Source organism: Poecile atricapillus, chromosome W (assembly GCF_030490865.1).
Source record: "Poecile atricapillus isolate bPoeAtr1 chromosome W, bPoeAtr1.hap1, whole genome shotgun sequence".
Lineage (NCBI taxonomy): Eukaryota > Metazoa > Chordata > Aves > Passeriformes > Paridae > Poecile > Poecile atricapillus.
This window is the reverse complement of record NC_081288.1, coordinates 97,188,627-97,211,662: the sequence shown is the minus strand read 5'-3', so window position 1 is coordinate 97,211,662 and position 23,036 is coordinate 97,188,627. Positions and strand designations below refer to the sequence as shown.

At 42.6% G+C, this 23,036-nt stretch overlaps 2 protein-coding genes and 1 non-coding gene across 5 annotated transcripts in view; all 3 read right to left on the bottom strand.

The window, feature by feature from the left end:
- The window catches only part of LOC131591639 (5'-AMP-activated protein kinase catalytic subunit alpha-1-like), a 57,216-nt gene extending 42,671 nt beyond the window's left edge, over positions 1 to 14,545 (bottom strand). For 2 of the 3 annotated variants that reach the window (XM_058862546.1, XM_058862551.1), the window contains exons 1-2: positions 13,798 to 14,545; positions 5,006 to 5,163 (exon numbers count right to left, since the gene is read on the bottom strand). In XM_058862546.1, the coding sequence (XP_058718529.1) occupies positions 5,006 to 5,141 (136 nt within the window). In that variant the 5' untranslated portion in view covers positions 5,142 to 5,163; positions 13,798 to 14,545. The remainder of the gene's footprint in view (positions 1 to 5,005; positions 5,164 to 13,797) is intronic. The other variant, XM_058862550.1, reaches the window with a different exon arrangement.
- Positions 14,546 to 15,687: 1,142 nt separating this feature from the next.
- Positions 15,688 to 18,420, bottom strand: LOC131591655 (large ribosomal subunit protein eL37-like). Its single transcript, XM_058862599.1, has 4 exons — positions 18,286 to 18,420; positions 17,418 to 17,553; positions 17,053 to 17,137; positions 15,688 to 15,801 (listed from the first exon to the last, which is right to left on the bottom strand). Exons 1-4 carry the CDS (start codon positions 18,286 to 18,288, stop codon positions 15,732 to 15,734), a joined length of 294 nt encoding a protein of 97 aa, XP_058718582.1. The 5' UTR covers positions 18,289 to 18,420; the 3' UTR covers positions 15,688 to 15,731.
- LOC131592532 (small nucleolar RNA SNORD72) lies at positions 15,904 to 15,984 on the bottom strand. The gene has a single exon (XR_009280650.1). It is a non-coding gene; the product is annotated as a small nucleolar RNA SNORD72 (small nucleolar RNA).
- Positions 18,421 to 23,036: the final 4,616 nt, after the last annotated feature.

Below are 23,036 nucleotides of genomic sequence, written 5' to 3'. Positions count from 1 at the left end.
GAGGGTTTTTTCTCTCTCCATTTTTCTCCACTGCAAAAGTATGTGGTGGATGTAAAGAAATATAACAGCAGAGCAGCAGCAGCAGCAGCAGAGCAGGCAGTTCACCCCCCTCCCCCCCCCCCCCCCGCCCCCCTCTAAGAAAAAGCACTGGGACAATATACAGTCTGTGAAAAGGTCATGATTTATTGGTTTTTTAAAATGTTTTTATGTACCCTTTTAGAGTTAATTTTGTGTTTTAAGTAATTATGAATTTATGTAGTTGCAGGATTTTTAGAGTTTTGCTAGAGAAATTATTGTGATTCTTTGAAAGTTCAAAAAGCCCCTTTTTAAAAAGTGTTTAAGGTGAATATTAACAGAAGTATAAGTTACCTTGCAATAATTAATTTTAAAGCTTAATGTTAAAATATTGAATGGTTTACCGTTGCTAGTAAAACAACCTTCCAATTAATGTTATCTACAGAAGATATTTATGGTTTAAAAATAATTAGCTAGGAGAACTTTACTGTACAAGACAAAGTTAAGCATATATTACCCATTTGTTTGTTTTTTTCCACAATTTTAATAAGGCAATTTTAATCTGAGTCCTTTTGTTATAAAAAACACGTATAACAGCATATATACTGATTTGGACTTTGGATTTTAATTAAAAGTTAGACTTGATGTTCTTGAAAAGTGCTACAAAAGCTAAATGGCAACTTGCCAAATCCTGTGTTGTTGTGGTTTTTCTTTAGTAAAACTACACTTTAAAAATCCTAACCAATTTAAGCATATACTAGGCAAATTCCTGTTATGAATAAGTATTTTTAGTAACATTTGCAGTTACTGTGAGTTATTCTCAAAGCCAGATGACATAGAATTGTGATGTATTTGTTACATTTTTATAATCTTTATAGTGAATCCATGTTATTGTTATATTGTGTTTAAAAAGTATATGTCAAACTTTCAGTTGCTATTTTGTAGTAATAGAGTAAGATTAAGTTATGCTTTTATTTAATATAGATTGTTAATAGAATTAAGCAAAATTAAGTTTTATTATGTTTGAATGTTTTTAAGTTAAGTTTTATAACTTTGATATTCTTTTAAGATTAAGTTTTGTTATTTCCTTTTGTTATAATTAATTTTTATCAGGTTTAAATTTTGTTTAACTTGAATTGTTTTATGTTTTGTTAAAGATATTTGTTTAAACTGTATAGTTATTTTTTTTAGAGAGATGAAGATGACTACAACTGAAACAGCTGTGATAGAACACTGATGAACACCTGGTTGTGGATAAAAGTGAATGCAGTCTGTGACACCCTTAATTTCAGCAGGAATCCTATTGTTTGTTGCAATCTCTGCAGTTTTTGTTTTTTATAGCTTTAATATTTTTCCGTGTTTCCAGAATTCCAAGAAAATGTACCATTGCTGAGGGTCAGCTGCCATGGGAGAGGCTTCAGATTAAACCAACTGCTGAATGGTTTAATTGGTCTGTTACCTAAGGCTTCTGATCATTTGCTTTGTAGAAATGCATTTTAACAGTTTGCTGTGCTGTAAGCATCTCATAGCTGCTACTATTGAGAACCTTGTTTTAGAAATGAGTTAAGAGGAATCTTTCCAGTTTAAAGCCTAAGGCCCTGGCCAAGCCTTGACTTTACCTGGATATAATGTTTGCCAACAGATCCAGATGCTTTCTGTACCAAATCAGTATTTCAGTCACTTTTTGACTTAGCAATTTGACCCTATTAATATGACAGCTGGATCAATTTTTAAGTGGGCTTGGACAATCATTTCCGGAGGTGGTTGTCCAATCCTTCACTGATTTTTTTTTTGTTTGTTTCTGTTTGTTTGCAGACTATGAGATGCTGGTGCAGTGTTTTAGTTTTAGTGGTACTTCTATATTTCATATGGTATTAATAATGTTTATTATTTGATTGATTTTTAATTGCTATAGGGTTTTTATTCATTGTGTATATGGTTTTGTGTTGATATTGATGTACATGATGAAAGTACATCTCATTTTTATTTTTTTTTTAAAAAAAGAAAGTGGGGGAAATTGATGCCCTAAAAGCATTTGATTAGTGTAATATGTGCATTAGAAATTTGGACCACAATAATGAAATATTTATATCGAAAATTTAGAAAGATCATATAATCTAAACTTACAATTGGGTGTACCACAGCTAAGCCAAAATGATTCATTGACTTCAAGAGGAGAAGTGTCTATGTTTTGTTGACAGGTTCAAAAAGGTCACCTGTTCATCTGACCTGACTGTCTGCCTCTGAAAACATGAGACCCAGTGAACAGAGAAGTCACCACACAATCTTGGTACTCCAGACAGGATCAGAAATGGAGCTGCCAGGACACAGTTGTGTCTGAAAACTACACAGACAGTTTGCCAACAGAAGTTTTATGTTTTAATCATGATGTGTCTCTCCCAATTTTTTTCAGTTATTCTCTGTTTTAAGATTTAGAAGGATGTGAAGAACAACCTGAACATCTGTACCGTCAGTCAGTCACCAATCAGCTGCCAGTTGACATTACAGGAGCAGCGGATGTTCCAAGACTGAATCACGTCAAATCGTAGTCTGTTTGTGAGAAGAATTTTGTAGAAGATCTAAAAGAGTATAGAGACTCCACCTAAATGTATATAAAAGCAAATTGTAGCTGTGTTCTTACCCTTTAAGCAAATTGCTTTCACGCTTAGATTGCAAAAATACCAGAGCACGTGTGTTAAAAGTAGATAGATAATAGTTTAAGATAAAATGTTTAGCTTGTGTGATTATTGTTATTTGTAGGTTATTGATAAGTTTAGTAAAGACATTAGTATAAAGTGTAAGTATTTCCCCTTCAAGAGTTAATGTAAGCATAGTTGAAAGTTCATTTAACTTTAAAGCCTTAGCTGTGATTCTGCAAGCATGGTGTCATTTGCATGGAACAAACTGCTTATGGTAATTGTGCTGTGTATAGTCCCGACCAACTGTCCGCTAACTAACATCCAAAAGGGACAGAACATATTGGTCACTGTGGCACACTTAACAGGCCAAAAATCAATGTGTTTAAGCCTAGCCACACCTGGAGATCCTTTTCGCACCTGTCTCATAGGAGTCCCTGAATGGGATCCTCCAGCATTTAAAGGTTTAGTTAGTAATGAGACTCAACTGAATTGATTGGCAATGTTGCAAGAGTGGAATCGCACTGTTGGCTTCACATTAAGACAACTTGAAGCCCTCTGGCAAGCAAAAATTATTGAAGTTCTCAATGTTACCATAGGGCCCCCAGAAGAATTGGACTTGTTAGGCTCCACCAATACCTCAGGTGGATAGATAATGTTTGAGCCCCCGACAAAAAGCCACTCCAAGAAAGTGATGCAACACTGGGCTACAGTTAACCCTATAGTGGATCTCATTACTAACACTGAAAGTAAAGCTTTTTATTCACAGTGCAATCCCACAGGATGATTACCAAGGCTATTACCTAGTTCAATATTCCTAATCTGTTGATGTAAAGCATGAAATGAGATTCCTGCTAGCCCACACGGAGGACCCTGTTACCTTGAGAAACTTACTTTGTTCCATCCAAATTTACACCAATTGCTGAATATAACTGGTTAAAAAAAAACCCAAAAAAACATCAAACGGTCAAAGTGAAGCCTAAATGAATTACAATGTGATGATGCTAGACACCTAGAGTTTTGAGGTCATGGTATAATATGGCTAGCCTTCTTTTTACTCCAAGAGCAGCTGCTGCTAAAGGCTTGTCAACTCTAAAAAAAGCTAGCTTGTCAAACCAGCAAAGAACTGAATTTAACATCAACAGTGTTAAGTGAACTTTCAACTGATGTAAGTAGTGTACGTCATGCCGTATTGCAAAATCAAACTGCAATTGATTTCTTGCTCTTAGCACAAGTACATGGTTGTGAGGAGTTTGAAGGCATGTGCTATTTGAACCTTACTGATCATTCAGTTTCAATCCACAAACAACTAAAACTGCTACAGAATGGGTTACATACCCTGAAAAAAGATAGTGACCCCATTGGAAGTTAGTTAGCTAACTGGAGCATTACTGGATGTTTGAAGTCTCTTGTGCTGGAAGGGGGACAAATTTTACTTATAGTATTAATAGGGATAGTTGTTTTAAGCTGTATGTTATCTTGTATCTGTAGAAATGTAAAACAAATTGCATCTAAAGCCTGGCTTGTGCAAAAAGAGAAATGGGGAATTGTAGTAAAACATTTTAACAGAGTAAAAGCATGACATTTTAGTAAAAGCCTCTCTGCAGAAGCCAGCCTTTAATCCAGGCAACAATATTAAAGGCAGTGTCCTTGAAACGCTCCTGGAGCAGTGAGAATAAAGAAAAACAATAGCCTTCTGCATTGGGGAAAGAATGTAAAACAATATGTATTAGCCAATAGTAGCTTGTTAAGCCCGCGGACCTTGTCGGACCCTATAAAAGTGTGCTAAAGATAGAAATAAACGACATTCGCCATACTTCTGTGAAGACTCAGCTGAATAGTCTGAGCAGTTTTTCAATACCCTGTAGCCACCGCATCTGGGGTCAAGGTTCCAGTTAACAGCCCACAAAATGCCTGCTCGCGGTCGCCCCGAAAACACGTCAGCCCTACATCGCTCTCCCCAACCCCTTTCCCACCACCCCTGTTGGCCCCCGGTGCTAGGGTGGCCACATCCCAGTGACTCACCCGGTTTGGCAGATACGGCCGGGCACCACCCCGAACAAAACTCAGGCCCACTCCCAACACTGAGCAGGAAACAGAGTGGGACCAAGCCCAAACTAAGGGGGGAGCCCAACCCCAAAACGACCCACAGCCCTGGTCAGGCCTCAAGTCACCTGACTCCAGCCCCAGAGGACCGGCCACCTTGAGGCTACCGTAGGTGGCCGTGTCCCTCAGCTGGCAACGGAGACTCCGTTGCTCAGCCCAACATACCCGCCCAGCGCGCTACCCTCTGCAGCTCGACTGGGCCGTGCCACTCCGTGGAGTAGGCGAGAGCCCCACTCCCTGCCACTCACCTTTGACTTTGCCAAAGGTACCGACACCGAGCGTGTCGCCCAAGATATAATGCCCAATCTTCACCCGTCCGTGCTCGTGCTTCTGTTTATCTGCCGCTGCTGCCGCCATCTTGAGCCTAGGGCCGAGCCTGCTCATAGAGCGTGCCCGTGACACAGTACTAGCGGGGGAGGAGCAAACAAATAACACTCATCAACCCAATCTGGAGGTGGACTCAGCACTCATCACATTCCTGCCCTCCCTGGGGGCAAATCCTTGCTATTGGGTGGGGGAGGGCTGGGTCAGCTCAGTGGCACCCTGAGGGGTGAGGCTGATGCAGGTGGGCCCTGCCGGCAGGGCATAGTGGCGGGATGGGAGAAACAGCCCCCAGAGACTGTGGGGCAGAGTGAGGGGGGCAAGGTGTTTTTACGGCACCTTCCCTGGGAAATACTGGAGATTCGCAGAGATTTCAGGACTGGGAGGGAGGGTGGATGCAGAGTGCTTCTCATCGGCGGTGGCAGTTCTCAGTGCTGGCACGGTGTGAGGAGCTGACCTGGGCCCACCGGCATCAGAAGTGGCACTTCCTGGAAGCTTAAGCTCCTTCATGTTGCTGGCTAGCACCGCAATCGCCAGCGAGGCCTGTTCCTGCAGGCAGCGGGAAGCTAGGGCTAAGCGCTCCCCACAATACAGGTTGTCCTTCCTGATGCTAAAGTGAGATGTGTCAAACATAGGCATACTTTTAATTGAGAAATTGTGATAGCACAATGAGATTGCTAGGCTGTCTGCATTGTCACAGCCACAGGGTGCCATGCACTGTGCTGCTGCACACTGCAAGATCTGCCTGCGGAGAGCATACAGCAGCTCTTGCTGAGGTGGCAGCTTGTATTGGTTTGCATGGCCTGGGTTTTGGTAGCAGGGTGCCACAAAGGTGGCTCCTGTGAGAAGCTGCTAGAAGCTACCTACCATGTCCAGCAGAGCCAATGGCTGATGGCTCTGAAGATGCACATAATGCTGGCCAAACCTGGGCCAATGAGAGAGGTTGGTAACACCTCTGTGATGACATATTTAAGAAGAAAATCAAAACAAAGTCACGGGTTTTTGCTTCTAGTCAGAGGAGGTGAGAACATGTGAGGGAAAACAATGTGGAGACACCAAGGTCAGTGGAGAAGGAGGGTGAAGAGGTGCTTCAGGCACTGGAGCTGAGATTCCTCTGCAGGCCATGGTGATGATCATGGTGAAGCAGCTGTGCCCCTGCAGCCCATGGGTCCACGGGGGATGCAGAGATATACCCACAATCCATGGGGGAAGGTGCCCATGCTGGAGTAGGTGGATGCCTGGAGAAGGCTGTGATCCAGTGGAAGACCCAGTGGAGAGAGGGGGCCCCTGCTTCCAGGCTGGAGCAGGCTGTCCTTGGAGGACTGCACCCTGTGGAAGGAGAAACCCACATCGCAGCAGTTTTGGGAGGACTGTCTGCCCGTGGGGGGAATTCACATTGCAGCAAGTGCAGTATTGCTGCTGCCCATGAGAGTGAACCCACGCCAGAGAAGTTCACGGAGAACTGTCTCCCGTGGGAGGGACCTCACAGTCTCACAGGGGAAGGACTCCTCTCCCACAGCAGAAGAAAATCTCTGATGAAGTGACCCAAGAAAACCCCATTCCCTATCTCCCTGAGCTGTCAGTGGGAAGGAGGGAGGGGCTGGGGGGAAAAAGGTGTTTTAAGGGCTTATTTTACTTCTAATTATCCTCTGATTCTGTTAGTAATACATTTACTTTGCAACCTTAAGTTGAGCCTGTTTTGCCCTTGTGTTTTTTTCCAGTCCTTAGCTCAGGATGCCTTTGTTAACTTTTTTTCCTTTTCCTTCCTCTGCCTCGCTGTGGCAGGGTGGGTGAGCGACTCTTGTGGGTGCCTGGCATTGGACCAGTGTCAAAACATGACATGGCTGAACACCCACATGCTGACAGGGTTTCAGGCACTAATAATGCAGTGTGTTGCATATGGTTAATTTTTTCTATAGTCTTGAATATGATTCAGAGAACATTCAGCATTACTTGTTACAGTCATGAATTTAACAGAAAGTTGGAAAACAAATTCTGATCCCTGGAAACTCTTTATATGTTAAAGCATCCCCCTAACCTAATGGGACAAAACATCAAAACCCATCTGTTCATTACTATGGAAGAAAAAATATGCAAGATTTAATAAGAAATATGGTATGAAAAAACATTTCATAAAACATATTACAGACTGTATGGTAATAGTTCTGTACATAGAATCATAGAATTTTAAGGGGTTGGAATAGACCTTATGGATCATCTACTTCCATCCCCCTGCCATGGGCAGGGACACCTTCCACTAGACCAGGTTGCTCCAAGCCCCATTTAACCTGGTCTTGAACACTTCCAGGGATGGGGCATCCACAGCTTCTCTGGCAACCTGTTCCAGTGCCTTACCAGCCACACGTGAAAGAATTTTTTCCTAATATCTAACTCAAATTTCCCCTCTTTCAATTTGTACCCATTACTTCTTGTCCTGTCACTGCAGTTCCTGATGAAGAATCCCTCTCCAGTTCCCTGTAGCCCCTTCAGGTACTGGAAGGTGCTGTGATGTCTCCACAGAACCTTCTCCAGACTGAACAGCCCCAACTTTCTTAGCCTGTCTTTGTAAGGGAGGTGCTCCAGTCCTCTCATCAACATCGTTGGCCCATCTCTGGACTTGCTCCAACAGTTCCATGTCCTTCTTATGTTAGGGGCACCAGAACTGTACTCAGTACTCCAGGTAGGGTCTCACAAGAGCAGAAGGGGCAGAATCACCTCCTTCATTCTGCTGGCCATGCTCCTTTGGATGCAGCCCAGGATTCTGTTGGTTTCTGGGCTGTGAGAGCTCACTGGCAGCTCATGGTTTTTCATCACCCCCAAGTCCTTCTCCGCAGGGCTGTTCTCAATCACTTCTCTGCCCAACCTGTAGGTGTGCCTGGGATTGCTGCGACCCAGATGTAGGACCTTGGACATAAAGGGGGTTGATCTAAAGTACCAGTGAACACTATGCAGAGGTTCAATTCTAACTGATAACCCTCAAGTTAAGATTATTATAACAAGATCTCAACAAAAGATCATTTATATACTGAAAAATCATCTAGGCAGTTAAGCTTTCAACATTTAACAAAACACTACAAAGAACTGAAGCAAATCAGAATCTATATCTAGTAAAGCTTTTAGTCCACCAATGACTGACATGTAATAGTGAGCTACCTAAGCTCTTTTGAACAGGTTTAACTTAACCCAAATTAACTGATCTCTAGTCCCTCACCAAGAATTTTAAAGGAGATGAAAATACAGTGGCTGTCAAATTCTGTTCATAAAATTCATTCTTGGCATAGGTAAAATTCCCTCTGAAAGGAAGTCTGTAAGTTTTCAAAGTGACTGCAAACCATTGCAAGTTTCAATTACTATTACCTTGATATGTTGCATACTATATAAATGCTCATTTTTCAGCAGTGTGGTACAGCATAATGTAATTCAGGCTGAAGAGCTAACAGATAGCAGCAGCAAATAGCTAATCACTTGCCTTTGCAGTATTATGTTTGTGGGTCAGCATAACAGGCTGTGGGATGATGACCAAGAATCCAGGCAAGGGCTAACTAAGACTTACTGTCTACAGCCCACACTGCATTCCCTCTATGTTATGTTTGTGGATGGAAATCTGTATAGCTGACAACAAGAAAGGATGAGTTGGCTGAAGAAGGTCCTGTGGAAATAGGATGGTCCTGTTTTGGCTCCAATGAACAGCCCAGGACAGAACAAAGTCATATGACTAGAACTTGACACCATGGCAAAGAAAGTAACTTTTGCCTGATTAAGGGTCATTAAAATATTAAAATGTACATCCCTGCATATGCTAATAAGCTTAATGAAGTACATGGTACCACATACATGACAATACTACTCAACTCTCAACTTAGATCATGCTATATGTTACATGGGAGGAGGAAGATAAGATAGGGCTGTATATAAGGAGGGTAAAAATTATACTTAGTGAGGAAGACCCAAAAAGACTTTGGAGACAGTCATTGGGCTCCTCTTCTCTCCCCTCCTCTCCCTAGCAGGGACACCTTCTTGATAAGATTTTGTATATTATTATTATTACTCAGGTTAACACAATATTATTATTCCAAATCTGTATTTATGTTGCTTCAATAAACCCCACTATTCGTGAATCTGTGATCGATCGCAAGATTCTTATTGAATGCAACCAGACCTATAGCATCGGACTGGTAATCTGCACTATTTATAAATCTGTGCTCATGGAAGCTCCTATTGAACAGGACCAGACCTATAGAACCAAATTGGTTCTAATCAGAAATTAAGCCCAGCTGCACCCAGCCTCTCTGATCTCTCTGACCAGCTAGAATGCAAGGCGAGTTATTTTCTGCCAAATTTCTTACTCTTAATGCAACACAGGCTGCTCAAAACAAAAATCCCATGTTACACAAAGAACATCATAAAAGACTTTGCAAAGCAAAGACTTTCATTCCCACCCATAGTCAGAACACCTGCCATCCAACAGTACTATTGTTCAAAAAGCCTTTAGTGCCTTGATGACCTGTTTTAAGATGCTCTGAGGGGTTATTCTCACTCTGAGAGTAACAAAAAGACATTTATGATTACTTCCCTTTACATTTATTTCCCAGTATATAATAAAAAAAACCATTTTAGATGCACTCCTGAGCCCTGTGAATACATGTATGCACAATATGTACAAAATGTATTTTTAAGTTAACAGCTTTGACACCACTTACTTTCAAATTCTCAGAAGGACCAATTAAAAGCAGAGTGAGCACAATATATTTGTTAAATGCTAGAACAGCAGGGCAAGATTTCTCTTTAGTTTAGAAACAGCCTAAGTAGATACACTCCAAAAGTATTAACTATACTTCATTTAAAATATAAGAAAGTGCAATCAAGGGCACTCCAATCTCAAACCTGGCTGAAAATTTCAGTGATCTGCACAAGCAGATACATTTGTTGACTGCTAATCCTTCAGTACTGATAAAGCAGTATGCTACTTCTAGAAATTCATGATGAAACCAAATAATAAACAGCCTCAGAAGCTTAAAATATTAGAAGTTTTTGGTGGTTTGGTGGTTGTTTTGGGGTTTTTTGGGGGGAGAGAAGAGAGATGTGTGTGTGTTAAGTATTTTCTCTCCAAAGCATCTGAAATCCTCTAAAGCCTTGCAGGAATTACTATCTTGTAAATTTCCAAAACTTTCACCTTACAATCACTTTTTTTTAAAGCTGAGTTTGAAAGCTAGCTGAGTGACCCAGTAACACACCATGTAGGGTGCAAGTTTATCAGATATCAATCCATAATTCAAATGTACCCCCAAGCCACTGACTTCTGTATCATACTACCTACCATTTAATGTTTACACCCAGCATAAAATCCTAGAATCATTTAGGTTGGAAAAGACCTTTAAGATCAAGTCACACTTAACCCAGCACTACTAAGTCCACCACTAAACCATGTCCCCAAGTGCCACATTAACATGTTTTTTGAACACTTCCAGCGATGGTGACTCCACCACTGCCCTGAGCAGCTTGTTTCAATGCCTGACCACCCTTTCAGTGAAGAAATTTTTCCTAACATCCAACCTAAACTTACCCTGATGGATCTCGAGGCCATTTTCCCTCATCCTGTCACTTGATACGTGGGAGAAAAGCCTGACCCCCCACCCAGCTATAACTTCCTTTCAGGTAGTTGTAGAGAGCTATAAAGTCCCCCTGAGCCTCCTTTTCTCCAGCTTAAATAACCCCAGTTCCCTCAGCTGCTCCTCATAAGACTTGTGCTCTAGTCCTTTCACTAATTAACTCTGATCTATTTGTGTGCCAACTTTCCACACTGACCTTCCCAGACCATTTGAGTAACTTGTCTCAATAAAAAAATCTCCAGTCCCTTCATCTCTGGTGGTATGTGTGCTCCAGACTTGGAAGTTTCTTTTTACCCAAGCAATGATGCACTGAATAGGCAATACTTTTGCATGCCTTTCGGAGCCACAGAACAGTGAACAATGTCTAAGACTAGGACTCCCTCTTAAACTAGTCCTTCCCAGAACAGCACTTAGAGCCATTATTCAAGTTACCGTCTTTACGATAAATCCTGACTCTACATGCTAGGACACAATGAAACTCAGTCCATAGTGCCAATATTCCATTTCTCTTGCAGGCAAGTAGAGTACCATACAACCCTCTCTTGAAATTCAGCAGAGATTATGGCCCTTTTCAAGGGGGAGGTGCTATCAAATGAAAAGTCAATTAAGGGATTATTTTTAATTAATTGCTTTAGTGCATACCATCAAGAATTTCTATGTATAAATATATCCATTTTCAGGAATCCCATGTGTAATGGGTTTGCATGGCTAGGTTTTGGTAGCAGGGAGCTACAGGGATGGTTTCTGTGAGAAGCTCCTGGAAGCTTCCTCCATGTCCAGCAGAGACAATGCCAGCTGGCTCCAGGATGGATGGGCAACTGGCCAAGCCTGGGCCAATTAGAAATAGTGGTAACACCTCTGTGATAACATATTTAAGAAGGAAAAGAAAAACAGTTCTTGCGCAGATGTAACTGCAGACAGAGAAGAGTGGAGTGAGAATATGTGAGAGTAACAACCCTGCAGACAAGACACCAAGATAAGTGGAGAAAGAGGGAGAGGAGGTGCTCCAGGTGTTGGAGCTGAGATTTCCTTGCAACCCATGGTGAAGACCATGGACAAAAATTCCCCCCACAAAAACCAAAATAACATCATCATAACACAGAATGAAAATGGACAACTTACACAAAATCCACCCCTTGTTCCTTTGCCACAATTACAACAATTGCCCATGATCATTCTACTCTCTAACACTGTTCAGTACTTGTTTTGCCCATTACCTCTCCCAATTACTATCCTTATCTCAAAATCCTCATGATCCAAGTGATGGCACCAAAAAGACTGTAGTGGGTTGACCATGGCTGGATGCCAGACACCAAACCCTCTCAATCATTCCTATCCACAGCTGGACAGGGGAGAGAAAATATAACAAAGGATTCATAGGTTGAGATAAGGACAGAGAGATCACCCACCAAATATCATTATGGGCAAAACAGACTCAAATTAGAGAAATTAATTTAATTTATTATTAACAAAATCAGAGCAGGATAATGAGAAGTAAAATAAGACTTTAAAAACACCTGGATATGGGTAATGGGGGTTATGACTAGTTCATCACACGTGGTTCCTGCTGCTGCTCAAGGAGAGGAGTCCTTCCCCCTTTTTAATGTGGGGTCTCTCCCACAGAAGAGTTCTCCACTAACTTCCCCAGTGTGAGTCCTTTCCACAGGCGACAATCCTCCCCTAATTGCTCCCACATGGATCCCTTTCTGATTTACCAAAATAGCGATATTGATCTAGAATCAATATCAATCCGTTAACGGACAAGAAAAACTCTCAAACAGTTTAAAGTTAGAAAGGGTATGTTTTAATCACAGCACTGGGCAAGTGTGGGGATAGTCCCTTTAATACACACTGCAAGTTGACAAAAGATTCCAGTGTCTATTTATTTACAAAAGTCTTGAATATCCAAAATACTAATACATATTCATAACACTAACCCCTCTCATTCCACGCTTCATATTAAAATACATGGTAATGAGTTTAAAAAGTCATTACGCCTGCGTGGTTGGTTCCCTAATTTGAGGAGGGAGTCGTTTTTTTGTGAGGAGGGGTCGTCAGAACATGGAGGAAAACTGCTCTTTCTTGCTCTGACCTTTCTACAAATGACATTTGGTAGAACTCCAGTTTTCCTCCCTTGTGATTTTAATTGAGTTTTCAGATGTAAGGTCTGTTATCTTCTTAAGCCTATTTATCATTTTCTCTTTTCTCATTATAAGCACAGCTAAGCAAATATTCAAGGACAAGTAATTCTTTACCTAAGTCCAGGATTCATTATTTCAGATCCTACTTCTAACTTAATCATCAACTCTTAACTAATTCTAGCAAGGCCTTTCTCTAGCTAAAATCTGTAATTTTTCTAAAATCCTTAATTCTTTTTAAATCAATGACTCATTTCCACAGGGTGCAGTCCTTCAGGCACAGCCTGCTCCAGCGTGGGTCCTCCATGGGGTCACAAGTCCTACCAGGAAACCTGATCCAGCATGAGCTACTCTCTCCACGGGTCTGCAGGTCTCTGCTCCAGCACGGGTCTCCCACAGGTTCACAGCCTCTTCTCAGGCATTCATTCACCTGCTCCAGCGTGGGTCTCCTCCACAGGCTGCAGGTGGACCGTGGACCTCCATGGGTTGTATGGGGATCTCAGCTACAGTGGCTGGAGCACATCCTGTCCCTTGTCCTGGTTTTAAAAACTCATCGGGGAAATTAAGGCCACTCAAGGCGCTCCCTTTTCTATAACGTTGAAGTAAATACTAAGGAAGACTGAAGTCGGAGTCACAATTTACTAAAGAGGTTCGCAATAAACACAGTAATAATAATAAACGATTGTTCAAAAAGAGAATGGTTTAACCAACAAAGGACATATAAAGCCTGACCCTGTGGGAAAAAACAATATAGCTGCTGTTCCCGCACTAGACCATCACATAGGCCCTCCGAGAACAAAGGCAATATGGCCAAGGCTTTTGCGGTTTAACGCTCTACCCCTACCGGCACCAGAAAAAACCAAAACAAAACCAAAATAAAAAACAAACACAACCCTTCCCCCCCCCCCCCCAAAAAAAAAAAATTTAAATAAACACCAACATAAAACCCGAGAAGACAATGACTAAACAAACCCCCCAGAAGCTCGGTCGTCCAAGCCGGGTCAACTCTCCCTCCGCTGAGTTCAGTTCGGCACCAGGTTCCTGCACCACCGCTACCACCAGTCCACTGTGCTGGGAGTTGTGTGGGTCGGTTCTGCCGCTTCGCTGCCTCTTCCTAACACCCCGCTGGAGTCCTTTTTCGGTTCGGCTAGACTCAACTGATATCGATGCCGCCGTCTCTCCTCAGTCCCTTGTCCTGCAAAAACGTCCTGGAAGGACGGGAAGCGAGGGAAGAAACGGCAGGGCGTAGGGTGCCAGGATCCGCAGGCCCCTTAACTGAAGCGAGGCAGTCAAAAATTGCCACATTTCTGTTTCCGGCCGTGGCATTTTACCTGCCGGAACTACTCCCCCCAGCAGTGACGTGACTGGTATTGAATACACAGCGCTGGAAGCTCCACCCCTCCTTCTCCACTGACCCTCCTCTTCTCCCTTTCTAATCGATGATATGGACCTGTAGCTCGCCTTGTACGTTTTTCTTTTTCACTGCAGGGGCAATTACTGTAGTTGTTCTTTGGGTCCCTATCTCAGCCATTATTATCCTCAAACGCAGTTTGGATTCCTGCCTCAACTACAGTCCTCTGAGAGTACTGAACTGTGGCTCAATAGGCACAGGCCAGGACCCATTACAGGGTGAGGAGCTGCTGGTTTGCAGTGGGGTAGGCAAGACACCCTTCAGTTGACAGGTCAGTTTATCAGGGTTGATTACCTGTTCAGGTGTAAAGTGCCAGGTAATGGGAGATGATAACTGCCCTAGGAACTTGCCCCAAATCCTTCCACCCACCCTCCCACTCATGACTGGATGCCTCAGGGCATATTTCAATATCTCCTTACCTAGTTTTCTCTTACACCAGGATGACACCAGATTCCATGAACTCCATAGTGTACCAACAGTATTAGCTAATATCATTAACAATATTAAGCAGCTTACATAAGGATGAGCAATGACCACGGGAGGCTGCATTATAAAAGCCTTCACATCAATCTCAGGCAGACAGAGGGAAGCATATTCCCTCATTGTCTGCAAAACAGTTCCCTCAGCATAACAAGGCCGTCAGTGTAAGGGCAAAGCATAGAGCCATTGTTTGTGTTAACATGTTCCCAAACTCAGCAAAATAGAGGAGTGCAGCTGACAAACTCCATGTCCCCCACAGGAGCTTGGTACTTGATAACTACTATTTACTATAGAATGATTTATATATTTGTATAAATTTAACTGCACTTGTCTCACCCCACACATTGTGTTCCAAAAAAGGACTGTAGTGGGTTGACCTTGGCTGGACACCAGGTGCCCACAAAGCTGCTCTATTGCTCCCCTTCCCAGCTGGACAGGGGAGGGAAAATAAGATGGAAAACAACTTGTAGGTTGAGATAAGGCAGTTTACTAAAGCAAAAGCAAAAGTTTGTGCACACATGAGCAAAGAGGAAAAAAAGGTTTATTCTCTACTTTCCACTGGCAAGTGATGTTCAGACACTTCCTGGAAAGCAGGGCTTCAGCATGCAGACTGGTTGCTCTGGAAGGCAAACACTGTAAAGTAACGAATATCCCTGTTCCTCCTCCCTCCCTTAGCTTTTATATCTGAGCTGTCCTCACGTGGTATGGAATATTCCTTTGGGTAATTTGGGTCAGCTGGCCTGGTTGTGTCCCCTCCCAGCCCCTTGATGGGGGGAGGAATGTTGAAGAGACAGCCCTGATGCTGTGCCAGTGCTACTCAGCAGAAGCCAAAACACTGATGTGTTATCAGCACCTTTCCAGGTCCCAATGCAAAGCACAGCACTGGGAGGGCTGCTGTGGGGAAACGAACTCCAGCTCAACCAGACACAATATACCTTATTTCACTGAAGTAAAACATGTACAAAAGATGATATTTTCTGGATAAGACAATTTATTTTAACAAATACATGTATCTTTATGATGAACTGGAGGCTGCAACAGCTGCTCTCTTGGGCTTTGGCATGGTTCCCTCACGGAATCCATTCCTACAAGTAGAAATATGGTTATTATTTTTTGAAAGGTTGACTTTTGCTCCAAGTTATTTTCCAAGAAGTAATGTTTCAGATCAGATTCACCAGCTTTTTTTCAGCTTCTCTCAGTAATGCACTGAAATCACTATGGAGTTCATATGTTCAGAGATTTTTCTTAAGAAACATAATTCACAAACTGTTTGGAATAAGCAATATGGTTTTCTCTCTCTTCTGCTGAAGTAAATGACTTTTTCAAACAGAAAGATTTCATTAAGTGAGTAAACACTGCAAAACTGAATCCGATACAGCACACCCACTGAAGGCATGCCTTACCTTATGTTCCTACTAAGCAGCTCGGTAAAAGACTTCACGTTTGTTAGCACTGAAGTGAAAGTCAATTTCTTATAGAAATCAACCCCAAGCTTGCTTTTAGAGATGACATTTCTACTTTAGCAACACTTGGTGGAAATCAGGCTGCAGTTGCACATTGTAAGGTATTTTCTAGATGCTTCTGGGAAAGACTGTGCTTACCAAAAAATCCCAGATGAATAGATCACTCAAATACACCTACTTACTTGTCACTATTAAATCCAATCTACATTTTTAAGAAAAGACTCTTGAATTGCTTGGGTTTTTTTCATCCATCTTACTGGTGTATCAGGCCAAAAGTTACAGAGCTGTGCTTTAGAACATGGAGGCCATACAAAAAGAAATTCTTAGCAAGTTTAACAGTACAGTACCTTTTAAGTACAACACAAAGCTTTATAACACATTTTAGAAACCTGTAACTCAGAATCAGATGTTACTTACTAATTTAACTCCAAATTAAAGAGCAACCATTGAAGTATTTAAATCCTTTTTTGTGGGCAAGAAGGGATTGGAATGTATTTCAAGAATTGTTTCTTAAAAAAATCCAACTTCAGTGCAACCATCAATTTCAGACTCCCAAAAAGAGGTAATGCTACACAAAGTATACCTTTTCAAATGTGAGTGCTTTATTACAATACCCTCTGTGTTCTGTACTATCTACAACTAACAGAAGCATCAGTTTGCTATACATCCTATGTTTTAACAATGAATGAGCCTTTTATAATTGGCAGTATATTCTTTTGAAGATATGACATCATTTAATGCTACAATATATTTTAAAAGAAACACCATACCTCATCAAACATACTAAGTGTTAACTTTGAATGATGAATTTTATAATTCAGTGAAATCCATTGAAGATGTCAGATTACACTAGTTTGTAATAAAATGTCGTACCTGAATCGACGGTAGACCCTTTTCAGGTGCCTCATGCGACCAGTACCAGTGGTGTTGCGTCTTTTAGCCTTTGCACTCCAGTTATCTAGAACACAGAAATTACTGTTACTCATCTACACCAAATTAGTTGCATGGTATGTTTGAATAGCACAACTATTCAATTTGACAGAAGAGAAAAACAATTATAAATTAAGTATTATATAGTAATACTGCACGTTATCTGAAATATAGTTAAATCAGTATTAATTTCAAAAAAGCTCCTAACACTGCAAGATGATACCGTATTCTTTCTTGGTTGAAAAAAAAGCCAGATTATTGAAGACGACAAAGAAACACAAGTTTTTAAACTCAACTCTGCTACTTACAAGTTCTCTTACGCTTAGCAGGGTAACCACATTTCCCACAGGTAGATTTCTGCAGATGGTATGCCTTGGACCCACACCGACGACACAAGGTGTGTGTCTTATTTCGTCGCTTACCAAATGATGATGTACCCTTCGTCTGAGAAATATTTCAAGACATTGCACATTGTAAATATCACTGTCACTCAAACGTCGTGTAACTCAAAACACAGGCTTCTCTAAAAAACACTCTCAAATTCACAAAGTCCAATAAACATGGCAGAAGCACACTGAACTCTGAAACACCGACTCAGTTTCTTTTATAGGTATCCTCCATTTTAAGAAATCAGTTTCTTACACTTCTCTTTGCCATTCCTATCCCCCTGCCCAGTGCTGAAATAAAATGAAGCCACTGAGTGGTTATCTCCAACTCCTTTCTCATCTCCATCAAATTTATCGGTGATAAACAGTAAACTGCTTTTTCCTGAGGAAAGGTATTTATTTTAATAGATTAACCGTACACTCACAAGATGCTTTGGCAATCAAACTCCCTCTTGCTACGTTATCTGAAAGGCTTCCTCATCCCTGGGAAGTGCACTGTCCCGGCCAGGCCCGCAGCAAGCACGGAGACTCCGAAGGAGACCCTGCGGTAGCACAGCCCCATACCCCATCGCTGCCTTTTCGCCCCCGCACAGGCCAGGAACGGGGCTCACTGCCAGGCCTTCAGGCTCAGGTCCCAGCCTCGTCTCCCAGCAGCGCAGCCCCACTGCCGAGGCCGGCTACAGCACAGCGCAGGGCCGCCCCGCACCCCAGACGAAACCCACGGCCTCGCAGAGCCCGGCACGGCAGCGGATGATGACAGATATCGCCGCACCCAGGCCCCAGCACTCACCATCTTCTCCGGGGGTTAGCACCAAAGAGACTATATGCCCCGCCCCGCTTCCGCTATAGTCCGGCAAGCGCTTCCGGAGATATGCTGGGACTGTTCGGTTGGGCGTGGCGGAGGCATCCGGTCCGGTGGCCCGGCTGGATAGGCTGGTCCGGCTCGGCGCAGCAGAAAGTGACTGCTCTCCTTGTCTTAGCCTCACCTCAAGTTGTACTCAGGAGTCCCCTCCGTGTGATGTCCCCTTCCCGCAGGGCCCGGCCTACTGGGATAGGCAGGGTCCCTGAAAGCCGTGGTGTCGTGGGTGAGACCCTCGGGGGCCAGACCCCAAAAGTTCCTCGGTGACGTCACACAAAACCTGGTGCTTATTATGGCGACACAGAGTGTCCTAGGCCATGGTGTAACTGGTCCTGGAAATAATGATTAAGGGGTATCTATGTGTAAATTTAACACACCTACGTTGCCTTACTGGTACATAATTTTAAACTCTAATGCATCTTCTCTGCAATAGTACCCATGCTGCTATTCACAGGTGCCTACAGCTCCACTTCAGGCTGCAGAATCAAGTCCTGGCCTTATTTCTACATCAAGTGAAATCTATTTTCATGACTGAAATGAAAATTTCCCCTTCAGGGACAGGATATTTGTGGCTATAATATATACTTTCAAAGTGAACTGCCTTAAAAAATAGGCATGCTCTGCTTGTCAGTGTCCCTCCCAAGCCCCACACACTCAATGTGACAGTCTGCTTAAAGCATTGCAATGGACATAATTAATGTAAAATTGTTTCTTATTCAGATGCACCACTTAAATTCTTATATGCCAGCTGTTGTGGTTTAACCCCAGACAGCAACCAAGCCTCACACAGCCGCTTGCTCACTCTCCCATCAGTGGGATGGGGGTGAAAATCAGAAGGGTAAAAGCTAGAAAACTCGTGGGTTGAGATAAATACAGTTTATTAGGGAAAGGAAACGCCACACACACAAGCAAAGCAAAACAAGGAATTAATTCACTCCTTTCCATGGACAGGCATGTGTTCAGCCATCTCCAGGAGAGCAGGGCCCCTTCACAGGTAACAGTTACTTGGGAAGACAAATATCATTACTCCAAATGTCTCCCCCTTCCTCCATCTTCTCCTCACTTTATATACTGAGCATGATGTCATATGGTCTGGAATATCCCTTTGGTCAGTTGGGGTCACCTGTCCCAGCTGTGTCTCCTCCCAATTTCCCACACACTCCCAGCCCCGCCCCCCCCCCCCCCCCCCCCCCACTGTGGCCATACAAGGAGCAGCAAAGGTCTTGGCTCTGTGCAAGCCCTGCTCAGCAATAACAAAAACATCTCTGTATTATCTACTCTGTGTTCAGCACAAATCCAAAACACAGCCTCATACCAGCCCCTAGGAAGAAAAATAACTCTACACCAGCTGAAACCAGCACACCAGCCTACCATGCAACTTCAGTAGACTCACAGTCTATAGACAACTTTATCTAAGAAGAGTTAATTTATCTTCACTTGTTTTCTGAGCATGGCCTCTCACTGAATTCCTTTGGCACTGATTTATATGCTGGGAGGCTTTTGATTTCTGCTAAGGTTGAGGGATGGAGCAAAAAGTTATTTTTATTTTAGTTGCATTGTTTCCAGATGCACAAAGGTGTGGCCTAGGCTGTTCACTCAGCTCGTTCATTTTGGTTGGGAATTTCTGTCCCTGGAATAACACCTAACAGAGGTTTTTGGTCATATTCATTTTACCTCATCTGAAAATCCAGACATTTAGTCCATCCACAGTCCCACTGTAGTTAAAGGAGATAAATACTGCCAAAGGGTGAAAATCCAGACATTTAGTCCATCCACAGTCCCACTGTAGTTAAAGGAGATAAATACTGCCAAAGGGTAAAAATCCTATCTTAAATTAGGTGTCTAAAATAGGCTGGATAAATCATCTTTGGGAGGAACCCTTCTCCTTCCATTAATTCTAACAGGAGCCTAGACAGCCCCCTTAGGCTAGGCTTAGATGGCCGAAGTTAGGTAAAATTAATTTTGCCCTGACAGACTTATTGAAAATATTTTTATTGCAATTCTGTCTTTATTACTAAAAATCAAATGAGAAAACTCAGTGTTTTATGGATGAAATATCATGCAGAAAAAACCTCCAATTAATTAAAAAAATAAATACAGGCTGGACTGGGTCATATTTGTCCCAGCAACCTTGCTGTGTGTCTTTTAACTGGTGCCTTTGTTCCTCTTTCTTTCTCATTAGATCTCAAAAATCTGGAAGATGCTGTGAAGACATTGGACAGATGACATGGCAACAGCCTCCAAAGGAAGTATGTTGGTTTGTCTACCTACAAGGACATGCTGACAGAGGAATTATTCTTCTCCTTTGTGGGATTAAAATAGTCTTGCTCATTTACATGTCTTCAAAACTGTTAGGAAAGATTTTTTTTTATATCATCATGCCATTGTCTTTAGTCAGGAACACTGGATACTTCTAAGGTAGGTAATGAGCAGGGATGGGGCTGATCCAGTACAATCCCAGAGGCTCTTAGCTGTAGTGAAGGTCATGGGTCACTGCCAATACTGTTCTCCAGCTTACTCAAACCCCACACTCATAGTAGGAACTGCGGAATGGCACCAGCTTAAATTCAGCACTGGCTAATTCACCCTTCTTCTTCAATGAGTCAGGAAAATTAATCCACAAACACCAAAGTTTTATGTCCAAAAAGGAGATAGAAGAGTCCTTTTACTTTATTCAAATAAAAGGGAGAGGCCATGGGGCATTCCCTTGGGGTGTCTCAAATTTTTGGAGGACGCAGCCTCCTTTTTATCCTAATTTCCTGGCTGCATTTCCCTCTCTCTTTCCACATTGGCTGAGGTACTTGAGAGGTACAGACTTCCCAGAACACCTGATACCTAAGATTCCCCTCTAATGTATAACCCTCCCTTTTAATTTTTAATTCTTATGGAACTTATGGTGTTTCCCCATTGTCTCTTTCATCTTTCAAGATCCAATTTCATTTATCAGCAAACCTACAGTTTGTTTGTAAAGGCAAATATCTTTTTTTCCATTCATCAAACAGTGGAATCTTCCCATTGTTTCTTTTATCTCTCAGTGGTAGTTGTATTTACCAGCAGACCCACAGCTTATTTGTAAAGACAAATCTGTTATTCCTCTCAAATGTATAGGAAGTTGTCCTGGTTTAGGGCAAATTTGGGAGAAAACCTCCAAATGGGGTCCCTCGAGAAAGCAAATTCAAGTGGCCCCTCCCCCAACTGATTCAGGAAAAGATTTCCTTAGAGAAAAGTGGAAAAAAAATTGTTTATTTGACAGAAATTGAATAATATTTAACAATAAAACTTCTTGCTGTTCAAAGAGATCACACATCCTTAAGAGTCCTTGTCGTGGGGTGTAGCTCAGCTTGCTCAGTTTCTTATCAGTCCCTCCGGCGTTGGAAAGTGCCGAGGCCCAGGCCTCAACAGACCACAGGTGTGAGCTCCTGGGGTTTGTCTGGGTTTTCAGTCCAGAGCAGGTTTGAACAGATCCAAGGAAAAAGGAAAAATAACAATCCGGGGAACTTCCCTGCCTCAGCTAGCTAAAAAACAGCCAAGGAGAGCTCTGTCCCACTGTCTGTCCGTGCCACAGACAACACAGTCCAGAAGCAGGATGCGGGGAGGGGTGAGTGTTGTTTCTGCAAACAAACTGTGCACTTCTTCTTCTCCCCCTTCGCTGTCAGAGCCAGTCTTAAAGGTTCAGGACTTAATATGTAACATAAACAAGGTGATTGGGGATACAAGCATCACAAAGTCACCCCATGACAGAAGTAGTCCAAATTATTTAGAAAGTGACACATTTGGGTTTCAGGACTGTCTTTTCAATGCAGGAAACAGCAGTCTGTTACTGCAGCTTGTGTCCCTGTTGTGGGTTGACCCTGGCTGGATACCAGGTACCCACCAAAGCCACTCTATCACTCCCCTCCTCAGCTGGAAAGAGGAGAAAGAATATTAAAAAAGGCTCATGAGTTGACATAAGGACAGTGAGAGATCACTCACCACATACCATCATGGGCAAAACAGACTTGACTTGGTAATATTAATTGAATTTATTACGAACCAGAATCAGAATAGGATAATGAGAAGTAAAACAAATCTTAAAAACACCTTCACCCCTCCCTCCTTTCTGGGCTTAACTTTACTCCTGATTCTCTACCGCCTTCCTCCTAGCAGTGCAGGGAGACAGGGAATGGGGGTTTTGGTCAGTTCATCAGATGTTGTTTCTGCTCCTGCTTCCTCCTCAGGGAAATGAGTCCTTCCCTTACTCCAGCATGGGGTCCCTCCCACAGGAGAGAGTCCTCCATGGACTTCTCCAAAGCAAGTCCTTCCCAAGGGCTTTGTTTTTTCACATGCAAACCAAATACAGTCCCATTGCAGCTTCCACCCAGCACTTTTGGTCCAGCCAGGTCCAGTGAGGGAGAAACGCTGTTGTGTCACCAAATACTGTGATTCTATTAAGCATTTAGATCAGAGTTTATTGAATACTGTGGAAGTAGGTGCCTTTCTGTATCCCCTAGCACCATGTTCTGCCTCCTGTCCTATCTAGTTTGGGTTAAAAAATGGAAGCAAAATGCTACACTGGGCATGCCCATAATTTTTTTTTTTCCATGCCTCTGGGGTAGAAGTTCCTCTGCATCAAGTTGATCCTTTCCAAGGCCCATGGACCTTCCTGACCTCCTTACTCTACCGTGGCAATTTGATGGGTGTAA

Bases quoted from the DNA above. Each gene is read 5' to 3' on its own strand.
- LOC131591655 (XM_058862599.1), bottom strand. The intron at 17,138-17,417 runs GTAAGTAGCAGA...TCTGTGTTCTAG, and splicing joins TGCTAAGCGTAAGAGAACTT to ATAACTGGAGTGCAAAGGCT. The intron at 15,802-17,052 runs GTACGACATTTT...TTCTACTTGTAG, and splicing joins AGGGTCTACCGTCGATTCAG to GAATGGATTCCGTGAGGGAA.